At 37.0% G+C, this 19,512-nt stretch overlaps 4 protein-coding genes across 4 annotated transcripts; all 4 read left to right on the top strand.

Annotated features, from left to right (window-relative positions):
- The first annotated feature begins 274 nt into the window (after positions 1-274).
- On the top strand, positions 275-4,804 carry LOC139949171 (uncharacterized). The gene is made up of 14 exons (XM_071947570.1): positions 275-280; positions 390-456; positions 605-1,048; positions 1,317-1,355; positions 1,594-1,635; positions 1,749-2,198; positions 2,310-2,348; positions 2,757-2,798; positions 2,911-3,230; positions 3,406-3,580; positions 3,704-3,742; positions 3,940-4,014; positions 4,162-4,203; positions 4,341-4,804. The coding sequence occupies exons 1-14, from the start codon at positions 275-277 to the stop codon at positions 4,802-4,804; spliced, it is 2,244 nt and encodes a 747-aa protein (XP_071803671.1).
- Positions 4,805-5,097: 293 nt separating this feature from the next.
- LOC139949170 (uncharacterized) lies at positions 5,098-9,658 on the top strand. Its single transcript, XM_071947569.1, has 14 exons — positions 5,098-5,103; positions 5,213-5,279; positions 5,428-5,871; positions 6,142-6,180; positions 6,446-6,487; positions 6,601-7,050; positions 7,163-7,201; positions 7,609-7,650; positions 7,763-8,082; positions 8,258-8,432; positions 8,556-8,594; positions 8,794-8,868; positions 9,016-9,057; positions 9,195-9,658. The coding sequence occupies exons 1-14, from the start codon at positions 5,098-5,100 to the stop codon at positions 9,656-9,658; spliced, it is 2,244 nt and encodes a 747-aa protein (XP_071803670.1).
- A 293-nt stretch (positions 9,659-9,951) lies between these two features.
- LOC139949169 (uncharacterized) lies at positions 9,952-14,512 on the top strand. The gene is made up of 14 exons (XM_071947568.1): positions 9,952-9,957; positions 10,067-10,133; positions 10,282-10,725; positions 10,996-11,034; positions 11,300-11,341; positions 11,455-11,904; positions 12,017-12,055; positions 12,463-12,504; positions 12,617-12,936; positions 13,112-13,286; positions 13,410-13,448; positions 13,648-13,722; positions 13,870-13,911; positions 14,049-14,512. Exons 1-14 carry the CDS (start codon positions 9,952-9,954, stop codon positions 14,510-14,512), a joined length of 2,244 nt encoding a protein of 747 aa, XP_071803669.1.
- Positions 14,513-14,805: 293 nt separating this feature from the next.
- LOC139949168 (uncharacterized) lies at positions 14,806-19,361 on the top strand. Its single transcript, XM_071947567.1, has 14 exons — positions 14,806-14,811; positions 14,916-14,982; positions 15,131-15,574; positions 15,845-15,883; positions 16,149-16,190; positions 16,304-16,753; positions 16,866-16,904; positions 17,312-17,353; positions 17,466-17,785; positions 17,961-18,135; positions 18,259-18,297; positions 18,497-18,571; positions 18,719-18,760; positions 18,898-19,361. The coding sequence occupies exons 1-14, from the start codon at positions 14,806-14,808 to the stop codon at positions 19,359-19,361; spliced, it is 2,244 nt and encodes a 747-aa protein (XP_071803668.1).
- Positions 19,362-19,512: the final 151 nt, after the last annotated feature.

Genomic DNA, 19,512 nt, shown 5'->3' with positions numbered 1-19,512 from the left:
TAAGTTTAGATTAACTGATGATTGTGATTGACGATGATTTTTCTGTCATCCTAAACAGAAATACCCACTACTACACCGGTTGTCACAACGACTAAAGGTATTAACCCTTTAATTATTGCTGAATATCTCAATATTTGTATTGCATGAATGTAAAAAATAAAAAATACAACAACAACATCATCACCAACAGCAACAACACTTATGCATTTATTCTCCACTTCCAAACAGATAACAGCAAAAGCTTTTCTGTCCATCTTTGTGAAAAAAACCTATTATGCAAGTGAGGGGAATGAAACTCATACTCACAAATTTAAAGAATACTCGCACAATAAAAACAAAATATGCAGCCAGCATTTAGTACCAATATACAACTAAACTATTGATATAAGAATCCATGTTTAATTTGTTTTGCAGTTATTACTACTACGACCCAAACGTCAACCTCTACTACAGCAGGTAAATACTACAAATCATCTATGAATTCTCAGCTAAAGGTTTATTTCTTTTGTTGTCGATTCCGATCTTTTTTTACTTATTCGCACCGCTGCTTTTGTTTCAATTTATAAATATCTTTTCAACATTATGTTTAATGTGATTTGTTCAGGAGAATGTATGGAACCATTAAATGGCCTGCTGGATCTAGAAGAAAGACGTTTTATATCACCACAGCAAAATCAATCAACCGGTATTAATGCTGACAATCCCTGGATATTCGAACTACTGCCATATGTTGATGCAGAGAACAAACCTACGGTGACTGTTGAGTTCAAGTCCAAGGTGGAAGTGCACGGATTTAAGCTGCAAGGAAGTGGTGATGTTGTCAAGGAATTGCAATTTGTTGTGTCGGCTAAGTACGAAGTTGATGGACTGTTTGTAGAGCTGGAAGATGAAAAACTAATTGCAGATCTGACAAACCAGAGAGTCGAAACCGTCGCACTACCTTCTCCTTTATCTGGTTTGCTGGCTCTTAGCTTGCAACTTGAGTCTGTAGATCAAGAAGATGCCGGATTTGGTAGTTTGCGCTTTGATGTTCTTGGCTGCGAAGAGGGTGAGCCAATTCAATTCAATCTCATTTTTATCTATTTCATCTTAAAATAAGAAGTAAATGTAGTGTTTTCCTAGTGTGCTTCAAACATTCAAATTCAATACTATAAAAAAATAAACAATTTAAAAGTGAATTAAAAAAAATATGTATACATATATTAGACATATATTTTCCTTGTCGCTTTTTGAAAATATGTACACACAATAAATTACATTGACAACACTATAAATTGTTTTTTTATTAATGGTGAATTCTTCTTGATTATAAACAGAAATCTCCACTACTACACCGGTTGTCACAACTACTAAAGGTACACTAAATAAAATGCATGTGGTGTCTATCTTTTTGTTTTAATAAATTTACTTGAGTATGAACTCTGACATTTATCTTTGTGTTTAATGTTCTTTGCATGAGCAACTCCCTGTTCAAAATCAGTGACAGGATGACATGTGAACTCTCATCTTCAAAAGCAAAAGAAAATATAAGCAGATTGCAAAAAATTTTCTTTTTGCACAACTTGATATCAATCTATATTTTGTTATTTGCAGTGGTAACAACTACAACCCAGACATCAACCTCGACTACTGCAGGTAATGGCCGAATTCTCTTTCACATTTGTTATCATTGTCACAATCATTAGGATGTAATGATTATATTGCTGATCATCTTTTTAAAAAAAACCTTTGACGTTATCAAATTACAGGTTACTGCATGGATCCCTTGAGTGAGCTGGATAATCTTGAACAGCGTTCATTCGCACCACAGCAAACACTAGCAAATCAATCAACACTTATCAACTCTGAAAATCCGTGGACCTTCCAGTTGTCGTCAGATGCTGGTGAGGAATATGACAATCCATGGGTGATTGTTCAGTACCAATCTAAAGTTGAAGTGCGTGGTTTTAAACTACAAGGGAATGGTGAGGATGTCATTACCCTGGAATTCATTCTCTCAGCCAAATCTGAAGATAATGGACAGTTTGTTGATGTGCTGGAAGGTGAGAAACTCGGAGCAACATTGTACCAAGACAACTTAAAGTCCATCACTCTTGACTCTCCCTTGCCTGGAGTAGTTGCAGTTAAACTACAAGTTATCAAAAAGGAGAATGGCGGAACTGGTAGTTTGCGAATTGAGGTCCTCGGCTGCGAGAAGGGTGAGTGAAAGTTACATCCATTACTGCCAAATGCAAAAACTATTACAAGAGTCTTCTTTTTTTTTAAAGAAAAATTAATAATGACTTTTTTAAATTTTTTATTCCAAACAGAGATTTCATCTACTACTCCAGTGACCACAACGACTAAAGGTAAAGCAAAATATGCTGGCTAGGGCAAGGAAATTTTAGTCAAGGTTTTTCTCCTTATTGCAACGTACCTGTCAGTTTACTACGGTAGTTAATCACTTTTTGTCCATCGCTCGCCCAAATTGTCTTTTAGTTTTATTGATTATGTTGTTCTCTAAATACAATACTAGTCTGGAAATGAAATCTGCATCAATATCTTGATTTAAATTGAGATAAGATGTTTTCATTTACTGTTGACTCTCCCATGAGTTCTGAAAGCCTTGCGCTCGCTCGCTGTCTCTACGAGTTACATGTTCTCTGTCATTTGCAGTTGATATACACTATCCAGCGTGCGTGGCAAAATTGTTTCTCATTATCTTTTGCAATTCAGTTGATTATAACAGAAACTTTTATTGTTTATTACAATTGCAGTTGTAACCACCACGTCTCAGTCTCCAACTTCTACAACTGCAGGTGTGTACTTTATTTCATTTTTTCCGTCAAGGTTTCAAAAAATTAATGGCTGAACCTTTCATTCTCGAAGAATTATTTTGAAATTAATCTTCTGGTTGCGGTTTCGTAATAGGTTACTGTATGGAGCAGCTTGACGGAACGCAGGGACTGGAAGCCAAGCGATCAGTACAACCGGCTATTGCCAACGATCAGTCAACTAGTGTCAACGCACAGCAACCTTGGACGTTCTCCCTTGATAACCAGCCATCTTTGAAAGATCGAGAAACTGTCAAAAACCCCAGTGTAACCATAGATTTCAAGACGGAAGTCACAGTTACTGGAGTAAGGCTTCAGGGCAGTACAAACAATGACAACATTGAATTCATCTTGTTAGCTAAACGCAGACTGGGTGAAACGTTTGTTATAGTACAGGGAGCCTCTGGTAAAGCATTGGTGAGTGAAGCTTTTCTCAGCATAGACTCTCCCTATTCAAATTAACCTACCCACAATAAGTACACATTCAATTGACAGTATTAACAAATTATTGCCATATGTCAAAGTTGAGCGGCACTCAAATGATCAGGTATGAATGGCCATTCTATACTCATTCTTGTTATTGGTGTTGCAGGTGCAGAATATGAGGCTGAATGAGCAAGCTTCAGATGTAACATTGATAAAGCCGCTGAAAGGGTTAATAGGATTGCGCTTAGAAGTAGTTTCCCTCTCTCGAATGGATGAAAGTCAATCCACTGACAGCAAACTTCAGTTCAGTTTACGTGCTGCTATCCTTGGTTGTGAAGAAGGTACGTAACATTCAGTGAGAGTATGAGAAACTTGGATATGAGGAGTTCCAGTGTGAGAGTATAGGTCAAAGAGGAGATTCGTTGAAATAAATGGTCGTTATCTTTCTCATTTCTTAAAAACAGAACTGTCAACTACTACTCTTGCGACAACGACAACAGAAGGTAAATCAATCATTAAACAACTTGATGCCGTCTGACTGAAATTATTTTATTTCATCAACTTGAAAACATTGTCACCTATCTATTATCAGAGCAAAAACTTCCAGGAGTTTTTGTTCTAAGGGTTCAATAACAAGTGATGGCAAAACCAATGAAGTGCAATTTCTTCAACTTTCTTGTTTTTTGTTTTTGGTTTGCAGCGCCACTTGTTTCAGGCTTCAATCCTGTCATCACAACAACTCGACTATCAAGTAGACCGACAACACCCACAACCGGTAAAATCAAATTAAGAGTAAAAATTGTATACAAGACTAATACAAACTTATCTGTTTGCCGTAAGCCTATATGGCATGTGCTTTGATCATATCTGTTCATGTTGCTTTGAAGTTGATTTCAAACATTGTACTTTGATTTTTCCCCAGTGGTTACTACTACAACTGAAATGCCAACCTCCACCACAGCAGGTAATGTCCGTTGTTATCATGAATTTTCTTCTGCATGTGTACTGCAGATATAAATTGTATCATTGCTTTTTATCAAGCGCTGCGGGTTCGGACTTGTAATTTAAAATGATTTTATTTTACATATAAACCCACTCCAGGTTACTGTATGGAACCCATGAGTGGCGAGCAAGATCTTGAAGCGGAGCGTTCATTCACACCGCAGCAGATTTCAAATCAATCAACTAATATCAACGCTGAATATCCGTGGACCTTTGAGCTGTCAGCAGTTACCACCCCTCAGTTGACTGTTTATTTCACTTCTAAAGTTGAAGTGCGCGGATTTAAGCTACAAGGCAGTGGTGAGCTAGTCAAGGAATTGAAATTCATCGTCCTGGCCAAATTTGAAGATAATGGAGACTTTGTTGAGGTGCCACAAGATCAGAAAATCACAGCAACCTTGTCCGGAGATGGACTAGAGTCCGTCAATCTGGACAGTCCATTAGAACAAGTAGTTGCAGTTCGATTACAAGTTCAATCAATTGATGACTTAAAAGCTGGAAAAGGCAGTTTGCGACTCGATGTGCTAGGATGCAAAGAAGGTAGGTCGAAATCCTTAGTGTAATTCCTAAACTTGTTTATTGTAAGTTTAGATTAACTGATGATTGTGATTGACGATGATTTTTCTGTCATCCTAAACAGAAATACCCACTACTACACCGGTTGTCACAACGACTAAAGGTATTAACCCTTTAATTATTGCTGAATATCTCAATATTTGTATTGCATGAATGTAAAAAATAAAAAATACAACAACAACATCATCACCAACAGCAACAACACTTACGCATTTATTCTCCACTTCCAAACAGATAACAGCAAAAGCTTTTCTGTCCATCTTTGTGAAAAAAACCTATTATGCAAGTGAGGGGAATGAAACTCATACTCACAAATTTAAAGAATACTCGCACAATAAAAACAAAATATGCAGCCAGCATTTAGTACCAATATACAACTAAACTATTGATATAAGAATCCATGTTTAATTTGTTTTGCAGTTATTACTACTACGACCCAAACGTCAACCTCTACTACAGCAGGTAAATACTACAAATCATCTATGAATTCTCAGCTAAAGGTTTATTTCTTTTGTTGTCGATTCCGATCTTTTTTTACTTATTCGCACCGCTGCTTTTGTTTCAATTTATAACTATCTTTTCAACATTATGTTTAATGTGAATTGTTCAGGAGAATGTATGGAACCATTAAATGGCCTGCTGGATCTAGAAGAAAGACGTTTTATATCACCACAGCAAAATCAATCAACCGGTATTAATGCTGACAATCCCTGGATATTCGAACTACTGCCATATGTTGATGCAGAGAACAAACCTACGGTGACTGTTGAGTTCAAGTCCAAGGTGGAAGTGCACGGATTTAAGCTGCAAGGAAGTGGTGATGTTGTCAAGGAATTGCAATTTGTTGTGTCGGCTAAGTACGAAGTTGATGGACTGTTTGTAGAGCTGGAAGATGAAAAACTAATTGCAGATCTGACAAACCAGAGAGTCGAAACCGTCGCACTACCTTCTCCTTTATCTGGTTTGCTGGCTCTTAGCTTGCAACTTGAGTCTGTAGATCAAGAAGATGCCGGATTTGGTAGTTTGCGCTTTGATGTTCTTGGCTGCGAAGAGGGTGAGCCAATTCAATTCAATCTCATTTTTATCTATTTCATCAAAAAAAATAAGAAGTAAATGTAGTGTTTTCCTAGTGTGCTTCAAACATTCAAATTCAATACTATTAAAAAATAAACAATTTAAAAGTGAATTAAAAAAAATATGTATACATATATTAGACATATATTTTCCTTGTCGCTTTTCGAAAATATGTACACACAATAAATTACATTGACAACACTATAAATTGTTTTTTTATTAATGGTGAATTCTTCTTGATTATAAACAGAAATCTCAACTACTACACCGGTTGTCACAACTACTAAAGGTACACTAAATATCATTGTCTTCCAACCCCTGCCATATAAAATGCATGTGGTGTTTATCTTTTTGTTTTAATAAATTTACTTGAGTATGAACTCTGACACTTATCTTTGTGTTTAATGTTCTTTGCATGAGCAATTCCCTCTTCAAAATCAGTGACAGGATGACATGTGAACTCTCATCTTCAAAAGCAAAAGAAAATATAAGCAAATTGCAAAAAATTATCTTTTTGCACAACTTGATATCAATCTATATTTTGTTATTTGCAGTGGTAACAACTACAACCCAGACATCAACCTCGACTACTGCAGGTAATGGCCGAATTCTCTTTCACATTTGTTATCATTGTCACAATCATTAGGATGTAATGATTATATTGCTGATCATCTTTTTAAAAAAAACCTTTGACGTTATCAAATTACAGGTTACTGCATGGATCCCTTGAGTGAGCTGGATAATCTTGAACAGCGTTCATTCGCACCACAGCAAACACTAGCAAATCAATCAACACTTATCAACTCTGAAAATCCGTGGACCTTCCAGTTGTCGTCAGATGCTGGTGAGGAATATGACAATCCATGGGTGATTGTTCAGTACCAATCTAAAGTTGAAGTGCGTGGTTTTAAACTACAAGGGAATGGTGAGGATGTCATTACCCTGGAATTCATTCTCTCAGCCAAATCTGAAGATAATGGACAGTTTGTTGATGTGCTGGAAGGTGAGAAACTCAGAGCAACATTGTACCAAGACAACTTAAAGTCCATCACTCTTGACTCTCCCTTGCCTGGAGTAGTTGCAGTTAAATTACAAGTTATCAAAAAGGAGAATGGCGGAACTGGTAGTTTGCGAATTGAGGTCCTCGGCTGCGAGAAGGGTGAGTGAAAGTTACATCCATTACTGCCAAATGCAAAAACTATTACAAGAGTCTTCTTTTTTTTTTAAAGAAAAATTAATAATGACTTTTTTTAATTTTTTATTCCAAACAGAGATTTCATCTACTACTCCAGTAACCACAACGACTAAAGGTAAAGCAAAATATGCTGGCTAGGGCAAGGAAATCTTAGTCAAGGTTTTTTCTCCTTATTGCAATAACTGTCAGTTTACTACGGTAGTTAATCACTTTTTGTCCATCGCTCGCCCAAATTGTCTTTTAGTTTTATTGATTATGTTGTTCTCTAAATACAACACTAGTCTGGAAATGAAATCTGCATCAATATCTTGATTTAAATTGAGATAAGATGTTTTCATTTACTGTTGACTCTCCCATGAGTTCTGAAAGCCTTGCGCTCGCTCGCTGTCTCTACGAGTTACATGTTCTCTGTCATTTGCAGTTGATATACACTATCCAGCGTGCGTGGCAAAATTGTTTCTCATTATCTTTTGCAATTCAGTTGATTATAACAGAAACTTTTATTGTTTATTACAATTGCAGTTGTAACCACCACGTCTCAGTCTCCAACTTCTACAACTGCAGGTGTGTACTTTATTTCATTTTTTTCGTCAAGGTTTCAAAAAATTACTGGCTGAACCTTTCATTCTCGAAGAATTATTTTGAAATTAATCTTCTGGTTGCGGTTTCGTAATAGGTTACTGTATGGAGCAGCTTGACGGAACGCAGGGACTGGAAGCCAAGCGATCAGTACAACCGGCTATTGCCAACGATCAGTCAACTAGTGTCAACGCACAGCAACCTTGGACGTTCTCCCTTGATAACCAGCCATCTTTGAAAGATCGAGAAACTGTCAAAAACCCCAGTGTAACCATAGATTTCAAGACAGAAGTCACAGTTACTGGAGTAAGGCTTCAGGGCAGTACAAACAATGACAACATTGAATTCATCTTGTTAGCTAAACGCAGACTGGGTGAAACGTTTGTTATAGTACAGGGAGCCTCTGGTAAAGCATTGGTGAGTGAAGCTTTTCTCAGCATAGACTCTCCCTATTCAAATTAACCTACCCACAATAAGTACACATTCAATTGACAGTATTAACAAATTATTGCCATATGTCAAAGTTGAGCGGCACTCAAATGATCAGGTATGAATGGCCATTCTATACTCATTCTTGTTATTGGTGTTGCAGGTGCAGAATATGAGGCTGAATGAGCAAGCTTCAGATGTAACATTGATAAAGCCGCTGAAAGGGTTAATAGGATTGCGCTTAGAAGTAGTTTCCCTCTCTCGAATGGATGAAAGTCAATCCACTGACAGCAAACTTCAGTTCAGTTTACGTGCTGCTATCCTTGGTTGTGAAGAAGGTACGTAACATTCAGTGAGAGTGTGAGAAACTTGGATATGAGGAGTTCCAGTGTGAGAGTATAGGTCAAAGAGGAGATTCGTTGAAATAAATGGTCTTTATCTTTCTCATTTCTTAAAAACAGAACTGTCAACTACTACTCTTGCGACAACGACAACAGAAGGTAAATCAATCATTAAACAACTTAATGCTGTCTGACTGAAATTATTTTATTTCATCAACTTGAAAATATTGTCACCTATCTATTATCAGAGCAAAAACACTTGCAGGAGTTTTTGTTCTAAGGGTTCAATAACAAGTGATGGCAAAACCAATGAAGTGCAACTTCTTCAACTTTCTTGTTTTTTGTTTTTGGTTTGCAGCGCCACTTGTTTCAGGCTTCAATCCTGTCATCACAACAACTCGACTATCAAGTAGACCGACAACACCCACAACCGGTAAAATCAAATTAAGAGTAAAAATTGTATACAAGACTAATACAAACTTATCTGTTTGCCGTAAGCCTATATGGCATGTGCTTTGATCATATCTTTTCATGTTGCTTTGAAGTTGATTTCAAACATTGTACTTTGATTTTTCCCCAGTGGTTACTACTACAACTGAAATGCCAACCTCCACCACAGCAGGTAATGTCCGTTGTTATCATGAATTTTCTTCTGCATGTGTACTGCAGATATAAATTGTATCCTTGCTTTTTATCAAGCGCTGCGGGTTCGGACTTGTAATTTAAAATGATTTTATTTTACATATAAACCCACTCCAGGTTACTGTATGGAACCCATGAGTGGCGAGCAAGATCTTGAAGCGGAGCGTTCATTCACACCGCAGCAGATTTCAAATCAATCAACTAATATCAACGCTGAATATCCGTGGACCTTTGAGCTGTCAGCAGTTACCACCCCTCAGTTGACTGTTTATTTCACTTCTAAAGTTGAAGTGCGCGGATTTAAGCTACAAGGCAGTGGTGAGCTAGTCAAGGAATTAAAATTCATCGTCCTGGCCAAATTTGAAGATAATGGAGACTTTGTTGAGGTGCCACAAGATCAGAAAATCACAGCAACCTTGTCCGGAGATGGACTAGAGTCCGTCAATCTGGACACTCCATTAGAACGAGTAGTTGCAGTTCGATTACAAGTTCAATCAATTGATGACTTAAAAGCTGGAAAAGGCAGTTTGCGACTCGATGTGCTAGGATGCAAAGAAGGTAGGTCGAAATCCTTAGTGTAATTCCTAAACTTGTAAATTGTAAGTTTAGATTAACTGATGATTGTGATTGACGATGATTTTTCTGTCATCCTAAACAGAAATACCCACTACTACACCGGTTGTCACAACGACTAAAGGTATTAACCCTTTAATTATTGCTGAATATCTCAATATTTGTATTGCATGAATGTAAAAAATAAAAAATACAACAACAACATCATCACCAACAGCAACAACACTTATGCATTTATTCTCCACTTCTAAACAGATAACAGCAAAAGCTTTTCTGTCCATCTTTGTGAAAAAAACCTATTATGCAAGTGAGGGGAATGAAACTCATACTCACAAATTTAAAGAATACTCGCACAATAAAAACAAAATATGCAGCCAGCATTTAGTACCAATATACAACTAAACTATTGATATAAGAATCCATGTTTAATTTGTTTTGCAGTTATTACTACTACGACCCAAACGTCAACCTCTACTACAGCAGGTAAATACTACAAATCATCTATGAATTCTCAGCTAAAGGTTTATTTCTTTTGTTGTCGATTCCGATCTTTTTTTACTTATTCGCACCGCTGCTTTTGTTTCAATTTATAACCATCTTTTCAACATTATGTTTAATGTGATTTGTTCAGGAGAATGTATGGAACCATTAAATGGCCTGCTGGATCTAGAAGAAAGACGTTTTATATCACCACAGCAAAATCAATCAACCGGTATTAATGCTGACAATCCCTGGATATTCGAACTACTGCCATATGTTGATGCAGAGAACAAACCTACGGTGACTGTTGAGTTCAAGTCCAAGGTGGAAGTGCACGGATTTAAGCTGCAAGGAAGTGGTGATGTTGTCAAGGAATTGCAATTTGTTGTGTCGGCTAAGTACGAAGTTGATGGACTGTTTGTAGAGCTGGAAGATGAAAAACTAATTGCAGATCTGACAAACCAGAGAGTCGAAACCGTCGCACTACCTTCTCCTTTATCTGGTTTGCTGGCTCTTAGCTTGCAACTTGAGTCTGTAGATCAAGAAGATGCCGGATTTGGTAGTTTGCGCTTTGATGTTCTTGGCTGCGAAGAGGGTGAGCCAATTCAATTCAATCTCATTTTTATCTATTTCATCAAAAAAAATAAGAAGTAAATGTAGTGTTTTCCTAGTGTGCTTCAAACATTCAAATTCAATACTATTAAAAAATAAACAATTTAAAAGTGAATTAAAAAAAATATGTATACATATATTAGACATATATTTTCCTTGTCGCTTTTCGAAAATATGTACACACAATAAATTACATTGACAACACTATAAATTGTTTTTTTATTAATGGTGAATTCTTCTTGATTATAAACAGAAATCTCAACTACTACACCGGTTGTCACAACTACTAAAGGTACACTAAATATCATTGTCTTCCAACCCCTGCCATATAAAATGCATGTGGTGTTTATCTTTTTGTTTTAATAAATTTACTTGAGTATGAACTCTGACACTTATCTTTGTGTTTAATGTTCTTTGCATGAGCAATTCCCTCTTCAAAATCAGTGACAGGATGACATGTGAACTCTCATCTTCAAAAGCAAAAGAAAATATAAGCAAATTGCAAAAAATTATCTTTTTGCACAACTTGATATCAATCTATATTTTGTTATTTGCAGTGGTAACAACTACAACCCAGACATCAACCTCGACTACTGCAGGTAATGGCCGAATTCTCTTTCACATTTGTTATCATTGTCACAATCATTAGGATGTAATGATTATATTGCTGATCATCTTTTTAAAAAAAACCTTTGACGTTATCAAATTACAGGTTACTGCATGGATCCCTTGAGTGAGCTGGATAATCTTGAACAGCGTTCATTCGCACCACAGCAAACACTAGCAAATCAATCAACACTTATCAACTCTGAAAATCCGTGGACCTTCCAGTTGTCGTCAGATGCTGGTGAGGAATATGACAATCCATGGGTGATTGTTCAGTACCAATCTAAAGTTGAAGTGCGTGGTTTTAAACTACAAGGGAATGGTGAGGATGTCATTACCCTGGAATTCATTCTCTCAGCCAAATCTGAAGATAATGGACAGTTTGTTGATGTGCTGGAAGGTGAGAAACTCAGAGCAACATTGTACCAAGACAACTTAAAGTCCATCACTCTTGACTCTCCCTTGCCTGGAGTAGTTGCAGTTAAATTACAAGTTATCAAAAAGGAGAATGGCGGAACTGGTAGTTTGCGAATTGAGGTCCTCGGCTGCGAGAAGGGTGAGTGAAAGTTACATCCATTACTGCCAAATGCAAAAACTATTACAAGAGTCTTCTTTTTTTTTTAAAGAAAAATTAATAATGACTTTTTTTAATTTTTTATTCCAAACAGAGATTTCATCTACTACTCCAGTAACCACAACGACTAAAGGTAAAGCAAAATATGCTGGCTAGGGCAAGGAAATCTTAGTCAAGGTTTTTTCTCCTTATTGCAATAACTGTCAGTTTACTACGGTAGTTAATCACTTTTTGTCCATCGCTCGCCCAAATTGTCTTTTAGTTTTATTGATTATGTTGTTCTCTAAATACAACACTAGTCTGGAAATGAAATCTGCATCAATATCTTGATTTAAATTGAGATAAGATGTTTTCATTTACTGTTGACTCTCCCATGAGTTCTGAAAGCCTTGCGCTCGCTCGCTGTCTCTACGAGTTACATGTTCTCTGTCATTTGCAGTTGATATACACTATCCAGCGTGCGTGGCAAAATTGTTTCTCATTATCTTTTGCAATTCAGTTGATTATAACAGAAACTTTTATTGTTTATTACAATTGCAGTTGTAACCACCACGTCTCAGTCTCCAACTTCTACAACTGCAGGTGTGTACTTTATTTCATTTTTTTCGTCAAGGTTTCAAAAAATTACTGGCTGAACCTTTCATTCTCGAAGAATTATTTTGAAATTAATCTTCTGGTTGCGGTTTCGTAATAGGTTACTGTATGGAGCAGCTTGACGGAACGCAGGGACTGGAAGCCAAGCGATCAGTACAACCGGCTATTGCCAACGATCAGTCAACTAGTGTCAACGCACAGCAACCTTGGACGTTCTCCCTTGATAACCAGCCATCTTTGAAAGATCGAGAAACTGTCAAAAACCCCAGTGTAACCATAGATTTCAAGACAGAAGTCACAGTTACTGGAGTAAGGCTTCAGGGCAGTACAAACAATGACAACATTGAATTCATCTTGTTAGCTAAACGCAGACTGGGTGAAACGTTTGTTATAGTACAGGGAGCCTCTGGTAAAGCATTGGTGAGTGAAGCTTTTCTCAGCATAGACTCTCCCTATTCAAATTAACCTACCCACAATAAGTACACATTCAATTGACAGTATTAACAAATTATTGCCATATGTCAAAGTTGAGCGGCACTCAAATGATCAGGTATGAATGGCCATTCTATACTCATTCTTGTTATTGGTGTTGCAGGTGCAGAATATGAGGCTGAATGAGCAAGCTTCAGATGTAACATTGATAAAGCCGCTGAAAGGGTTAATAGGATTGCGCTTAGAAGTAGTTTCCCTCTCTCGAATGGATGAAAGTCAATCCACTGACAGCAAACTTCAGTTCAGTTTACGTGCTGCTATCCTTGGTTGTGAAGAAGGTACGTAACATTCAGTGAGAGTGTGAGAAACTTGGATATGAGGAGTTCCAGTGTGAGAGTATAGGTCAAAGAGGAGATTCGTTGAAATAAATGGTCTTTATCTTTCTCATTTCTTAAAAACAGAACTGTCAACTACTACTCTTGCGACAACGACAACAGAAGGTAAATCAATCATTAAACAACTTAATGCTGTCTGACTGAAATTATTTTATTTCATCAACTTGAAAATATTGTCACCTATCTATTATCAGAGCAAAAACACTTGCAGGAGTTTTTGTTCTAAGGGTTCAATAACAAGTGATGGCAAAACCAATGAAGTGCAACTTCTTCAACTTTCTTGTTTTTTGTTTTTGGTTTGCAGCGCCACCTGTTTCAGGCTTCAATCCTGTCATCACAACAACTCGACTATCAAGTAGACCGACAACACCCACAACCGGTAAAATCAAATTAAGAGTAAAAATTGTATACAAGACTAATACAAACTTATCTGTTTGCCGTAAGCCTATATGGCATGTGCTTTGATCATATCTTTTCATGTTGCTTTGAAGTTGATTTCAAACATTGTACTTTGATTTTTCCCCAGTGGTTACTACTACAACTGAAATGCCAACCTCCACCACAGCAGGTAATGTCCGTTGTTATCATGAATTTTCTTCTGCATGTGTACTGCAGATATAAATTGTATCCTTGCTTTTTATCAAGCGCTGCGGGTTCGGACTTGTAATTTAAAATGATTTTATTTTACATATAAACCCACTCCAGGTTACTGTATGGAACCCATGAGTGGCGAGCAAGATCTTGAAGCGGAGCGTTCATTCACACCGCAGCAGATTTCAAATCAATCAACTAATATCAACGCTGAATATCCGTGGACCTTTGAGCTGTCAGCAGTTACCACCCCTCAGTTGACTGTTTATTTCACTTCTAAAGTTGAAGTGCGCGGATTTAAGCTACAAGGCAGTGGTGAGCTAGTCAAGGAATTAAAATTCATCGTCCTGGCCAAATTTGAAGATAATGGAGACTTTGTTGAGGTGCCACAAGATCAGAAAATCACAGCAACCTTGTCCGGAGATGGACTAGAGTCCGTCAATCTGGACACTCCATTAGAACGAGTAGTTGCAGTTCGATTACAAGTTCAATCAATTGATGACTTAAAAGCTGGAAAAGGCAGTTTGCGACTCGATGTGCTAGGATGCAAAGAAGGTAGGTCGAAATCCTTAGTGTAATTCCTAAACTTGTAAATTGTAAGTTTAGATTAACTGATGATTGTGATTGACGATGATTTTTCTGTCATCCTAAACAGAAATACCCACTACTACACCGGTTGTCACAACGACTAAAGGTATTAACCCTTTAATTATTGCTGAATATCTCAATATTTGTATTGCATGAATGTAAAAAATAAAAAATACAACAACAACATCATCACCAACAGCAACAACACTTATGCATTTATTCTCCACTTCTAAACAGATAACAGCAAAAGCTTTTCTGTCCATCTTTGTGAAAAAAACCTATTATGCAAGTGAGGGGAATGAAACTCATACTCACAAATTTAAAGAATACTCGCACAATAAAAACAAAACATGCAGCCAGCATTTAAATATACAACTAAACTATTGATATAAGAATCCATGTTTAATTTGTTTTGCAGTTATTACTACTACGACCCAAACGTCAACCTCTACTACAGCAGGTAAATACTACAAATCATCTATGAATTCTCAGCTAAAGGTTTATTTCTTTTGTTGTCGATTCCGATCTTTTTTTACTTATTCGCACCGCTGCTTTTGTTTCAATTTATAACTATCTTTTCAACATTATGTTTAATGTGATTTGTTCAGGAGAATGTATGGAACCATTAAATGGCCTGCTGGATCTAGAAGAAAGACGTTTTATATCACCACAGCAAAATCAATCAACCGGTATTAATGCTGACAATCCCTGGATATTCGAACTACTGCCATATGTTGATGCAGAGAACAAACCTACGGTGACTGTTGAGTTCAAGTCCAAGGTGGAAGTGCACGGATTTAAGCTGCAAGGAAGTGGTGATGTTGTCAAGGAATTGCAATTTGTTGTGTCGGCTAAGTACGAAGTTGATGGACTGTTTGTAGAGCTGGAAGATGAAAAACTAATTGCAGATCTGACAAACCAGAGAGTCGAAACCGTCGCACTACCTTCTCCTTTATCTGGTTTGCTGGCTCTTAGCTTGCAACTTGAGTCTGTAGATCAAGAAGATGCCGGATTTGGTAGTTTGCGCTTTGATGTTCTTGGCTGCGAAGAGGGTGAGCCAATTCAATTCAATCTCATTTTTATCTATTTCATCAAAAAAAATAAGAAGTAAATGTAGTGTTTTCCTAGTGTGCTTCAAACATTCAAATTCAATACTATTAAAAAATAAACAATTTAAAAGTGAATTAAAAAAAATATGTATACATATATTAGACATATATTTTCCTTGTCGCTTTTCGAAAATATGTACACACAATAAATTACATTGACAACACTATAAATTGTTTTTTTATTAATGGTGAATTCTTCTTGATTATAAACAGAAATCTCAACTACTACACCGGTTGTCACAACTACTAAAGGTACACTAAATATCATTGTCTTCCAACCCCTGCCATATAAAATGCATGTGGTGTTTATCTTTTTGTTTTAATAAATTTACTTGAGTATGAACTCTGACACTTATCTTTGTGTTTAATGTTCTTTGCATGAGCAATTCCCTCTTCAAAATCAGTGACAGGATGACATGTGAACTCTCATCTTCAAAAGCAAAAGAAAATATAAGCAAATTGCAAAAAATTATCTTTTTGCACAACTTGATATCAATCTATATTTTGTTATTTGCAGTGGTAACAACTACAACCCAGACATCAACCTCGACTACTGCAGGTAATGGCCGAATTCTCTTTCACATTTGTTATCATTGTCACAATCATTAGGATGTAATGATTATATTGCTGATCATCTTTTTAAAAAAAACCTTTGACGTTATCAAATTACAGGTTACTGCATGGATCCCTTGAGTGAGCTGGATAATCTTGAACAGCGTTCATTCGCACCACAGCAAACACTAGCAAATCAATCAACACTTATCAACTCTGAAAATCCGTGGACCTTCCAGTTGTCGTCAGATGCTGGTGAGGAATATGACAATCCATGGGTGATTGTTCAGTACCAATCTAAAGTTGAAGTGCGTGGTTTTAAACTACAAGGGAATGGTGAGGATGTCATTACCCTGGAATTCATTCTCTCAGCCAAATCTGAAGATAATGGACAGTTTGTTGATGTGCTGGAAGGTGAGAAACTCAGAGCAACATTGTACCAAGACAACTTAAAGTCCATCACTCTTGACTCTCCCTTGCCTGGAGTAGTTGCAGTTAAATTACAAGTTATCAAAAAGGAGAATGGCGGAACTGGTAGTTTGCGAATTGAGGTCCTCGGCTGCGAGAAGGGTGAGTGAAAGTTACATCCATTACTGCCAAATGCAAAAACTATTACAAGAGTCTTCTTTTTTTTTTAAAGAAAAATTAATAATGACTTTTTTTAATTTTTTATTCCAAACAGAGATTTCATCTACTACTCCAGTAACCACAACGACTAAAGGTAAAGCAAAATATGCTGGCTAGGGCAAGGAAATCTTAGTCAAGGTTTTTTCTCCTTATTGCAATAACTGTCAGTTTACTACGGTAGTTAATCACTTTTTGTCCATCGCTCGCCCAAATTGTCTTTTAGTTTTATTGATTATGTTGTTCTCTAAATACAACACTAGTCTGGAAATGAAATCTGCATCAATATCTTGATTTAAATTGAGATAAGATGTTTTCATTTACTGTTGACTCTCCCATGAGTTCTGAAAGCCTTGCGCTCGCTCGCTGTCTCTACGAGTTACATGTTCTCTGTCATTTGCAGTTGATATACACTATCCAGCGTGCGTGGCAAAATTGTTTCTCATTATCTTTTGCAATTCAGTTGATTATAACAGAAACTTTTATTGTTTATTACAATTGCAGTTGTAACCACCACGTCTCAGTCTCCAACTTCTACAACTGCAGGTGTGTACTTTATTTCATTTTTTTCGTCAAGGTTTCAAAAAATTACTGGCTGAACCTTTCATTCTCGAAGAATTATTTTGAAATTAATCTTCTGGTTGCGGTTTCGTAATAGGTTACTGTATGGAGCAGCTTGACGGAACGCAGGGACTGGAAGCCAAGCGATCAGTACAACCGGCTATTGCCAACGATCAGTCAACTAGTGTCAACGCACAGCAACCTTGGACGTTCTCCCTTGATAACCAGCCATCTTTGAAAGATCGAGAAACTGTCAAAAACCCCAGTGTAACCATAGATTTCAAGACAGAAGTCACAGTTACTGGAGTAAGGCTTCAGGGCAGTACAAACAATGACAACATTGAATTCATCTTGTTAGCTAAACGCAGACTGGGTGAAACGTTTGTTATAGTACAGGGAGCCTCTGGTAAAGCATTGGTGAGTGAAGCTTTTCTCAGCATAGACTCTCCCTATTCAAATTAACCTACCCACAATAAGTACACATTCAATTGACAGTATTAACAAATTATTGCCATATGTCAAAGTTGAGCGGCACTCAAATGATCAGGTATGAATGGCCATTCTATACTCATTCTTGTTATTGGTGTTGCAGGTGCAGAATATGAGGCTGAATGAGCAAGCTTCAGATGTAACATTGATAAAGCCGCTGAAAGGGTTAATAGGATTGCGCTTAGAAGTAGTTTCCCTCTCTCGAATGGATGAAAGTCAATCCACTGACAGCAAACTTCAGTTCAGTTTACGTGCTGCTATCCTTGGTTGTGAAGAAGGTACGTAACATTCAGTGAGAGTGTGAGAAACTTGGATATGAGGAGTTCCAGTGTGAGAGTATAGGTCAAAGAGGAGATTCGTTGAAATAAATGGTCTTTATCTTTCTCATTTCTTAAAAACAGAACTGTCAACTACTACTCTTGCGACAACGACAACAGAAGGTAAATCAATCATTAAACAACTTAATGCTGTCTGACTGAAATTATTTTATTTCATCAACTTGAAAATATTGTCACCTATCTATTATCAGAGCAAAAACACTTGCAGGAGTTTTTGTTCTAAGGGTTCAATAACAAGTGATGGCAAAACCAATGAAGTGCAATTTCTTCAACTTTCTTGTTTTTTGTTTTTGGTTTGCAGCGCCACTTGTTTCAGGCTTCAATCCTGTCATCACAACAACTCGACTATCAAGTAGACCGACAACACCCACAACCGGTAAAATCAAATTAAGAGTAAAAATTGTATACAAGACTAATACAAACTTATCTGTTTGCCGTAAGCCTATATGGCATGTGCTTTGATCATATCTTTTCATGTTGCTTTGAAGTTGATTTCAAACATTGTACTTTGATTTTTCCCCAGTGGTTACTACTACAACTGAAATGCCAACCTCCACCACAGCAGGTAATGTCCGTTGTTATCATGAATTTTCTTCTGCATGTGTACTGCAGATATAAATTGTATCCTTGCTTTTTATCAAGCGCTGCGGGTTCGGACTTGTAATTTAAAATGATTTTATTTTACATATAAACCCACTCCAGGTTACTGTATGGAACCCATGAGTGGCGAGCAAGATCTTGAAGCGGAGCGTTCATTCACACCGCAGCAGATTTCAAATCAATCAACTAATATCAACGCTGAATATCCGTGGACCTTTGAGCTGTCAGCAGTTACCACCCCTCAGTTGACTGTTTATTTCACTTCTAAAGTTGAAGTGCGCGGATTTAAGCTACAAGGCAGTGGTGAGCTAGTCAAGGAATTAAAATTCATCGTCCTGGCCAAATTTGAAGATAATGGAGACTTTGTTGAGGTGCCACAAGATCAGAAAATCACAGCAACCTTGTCCGGAGATGGACTAGAGTCCGTCAATCTGGACACTCCATTAGAACGAGTAGTTGCAGTTCGATTACAAGTTCAATCAATTGATGACTTAAAAGCTGGAAAAGGCAGTTTGCGACTCGATGTGCTAGGATGCAAAGAAGGTAGGTCGAAATCCTTAGTGTAATTCCTAAACTTGTAAATTGTAAGTTTAGATTAACTGATGATTGTGATTGACGATGATTTTTCTGTCATCCTAAACAGAAATACCCACTAGTACACCGGTTGTCACAACGACTAAAGGTATTAACCCTTTAATTATTGCTGAATATCTCAAT

The sequence above is a fragment of the Asterias amurensis genome, chromosome 16, assembly GCF_032118995.1.
Source record: "Asterias amurensis chromosome 16, ASM3211899v1".
Classification (NCBI taxonomy): domain Eukaryota; kingdom Metazoa; phylum Echinodermata; class Asteroidea; order Forcipulatida; family Asteriidae; genus Asterias; species Asterias amurensis.
This window is presented reverse-complemented; position numbering and strand designations above follow the sequence as displayed.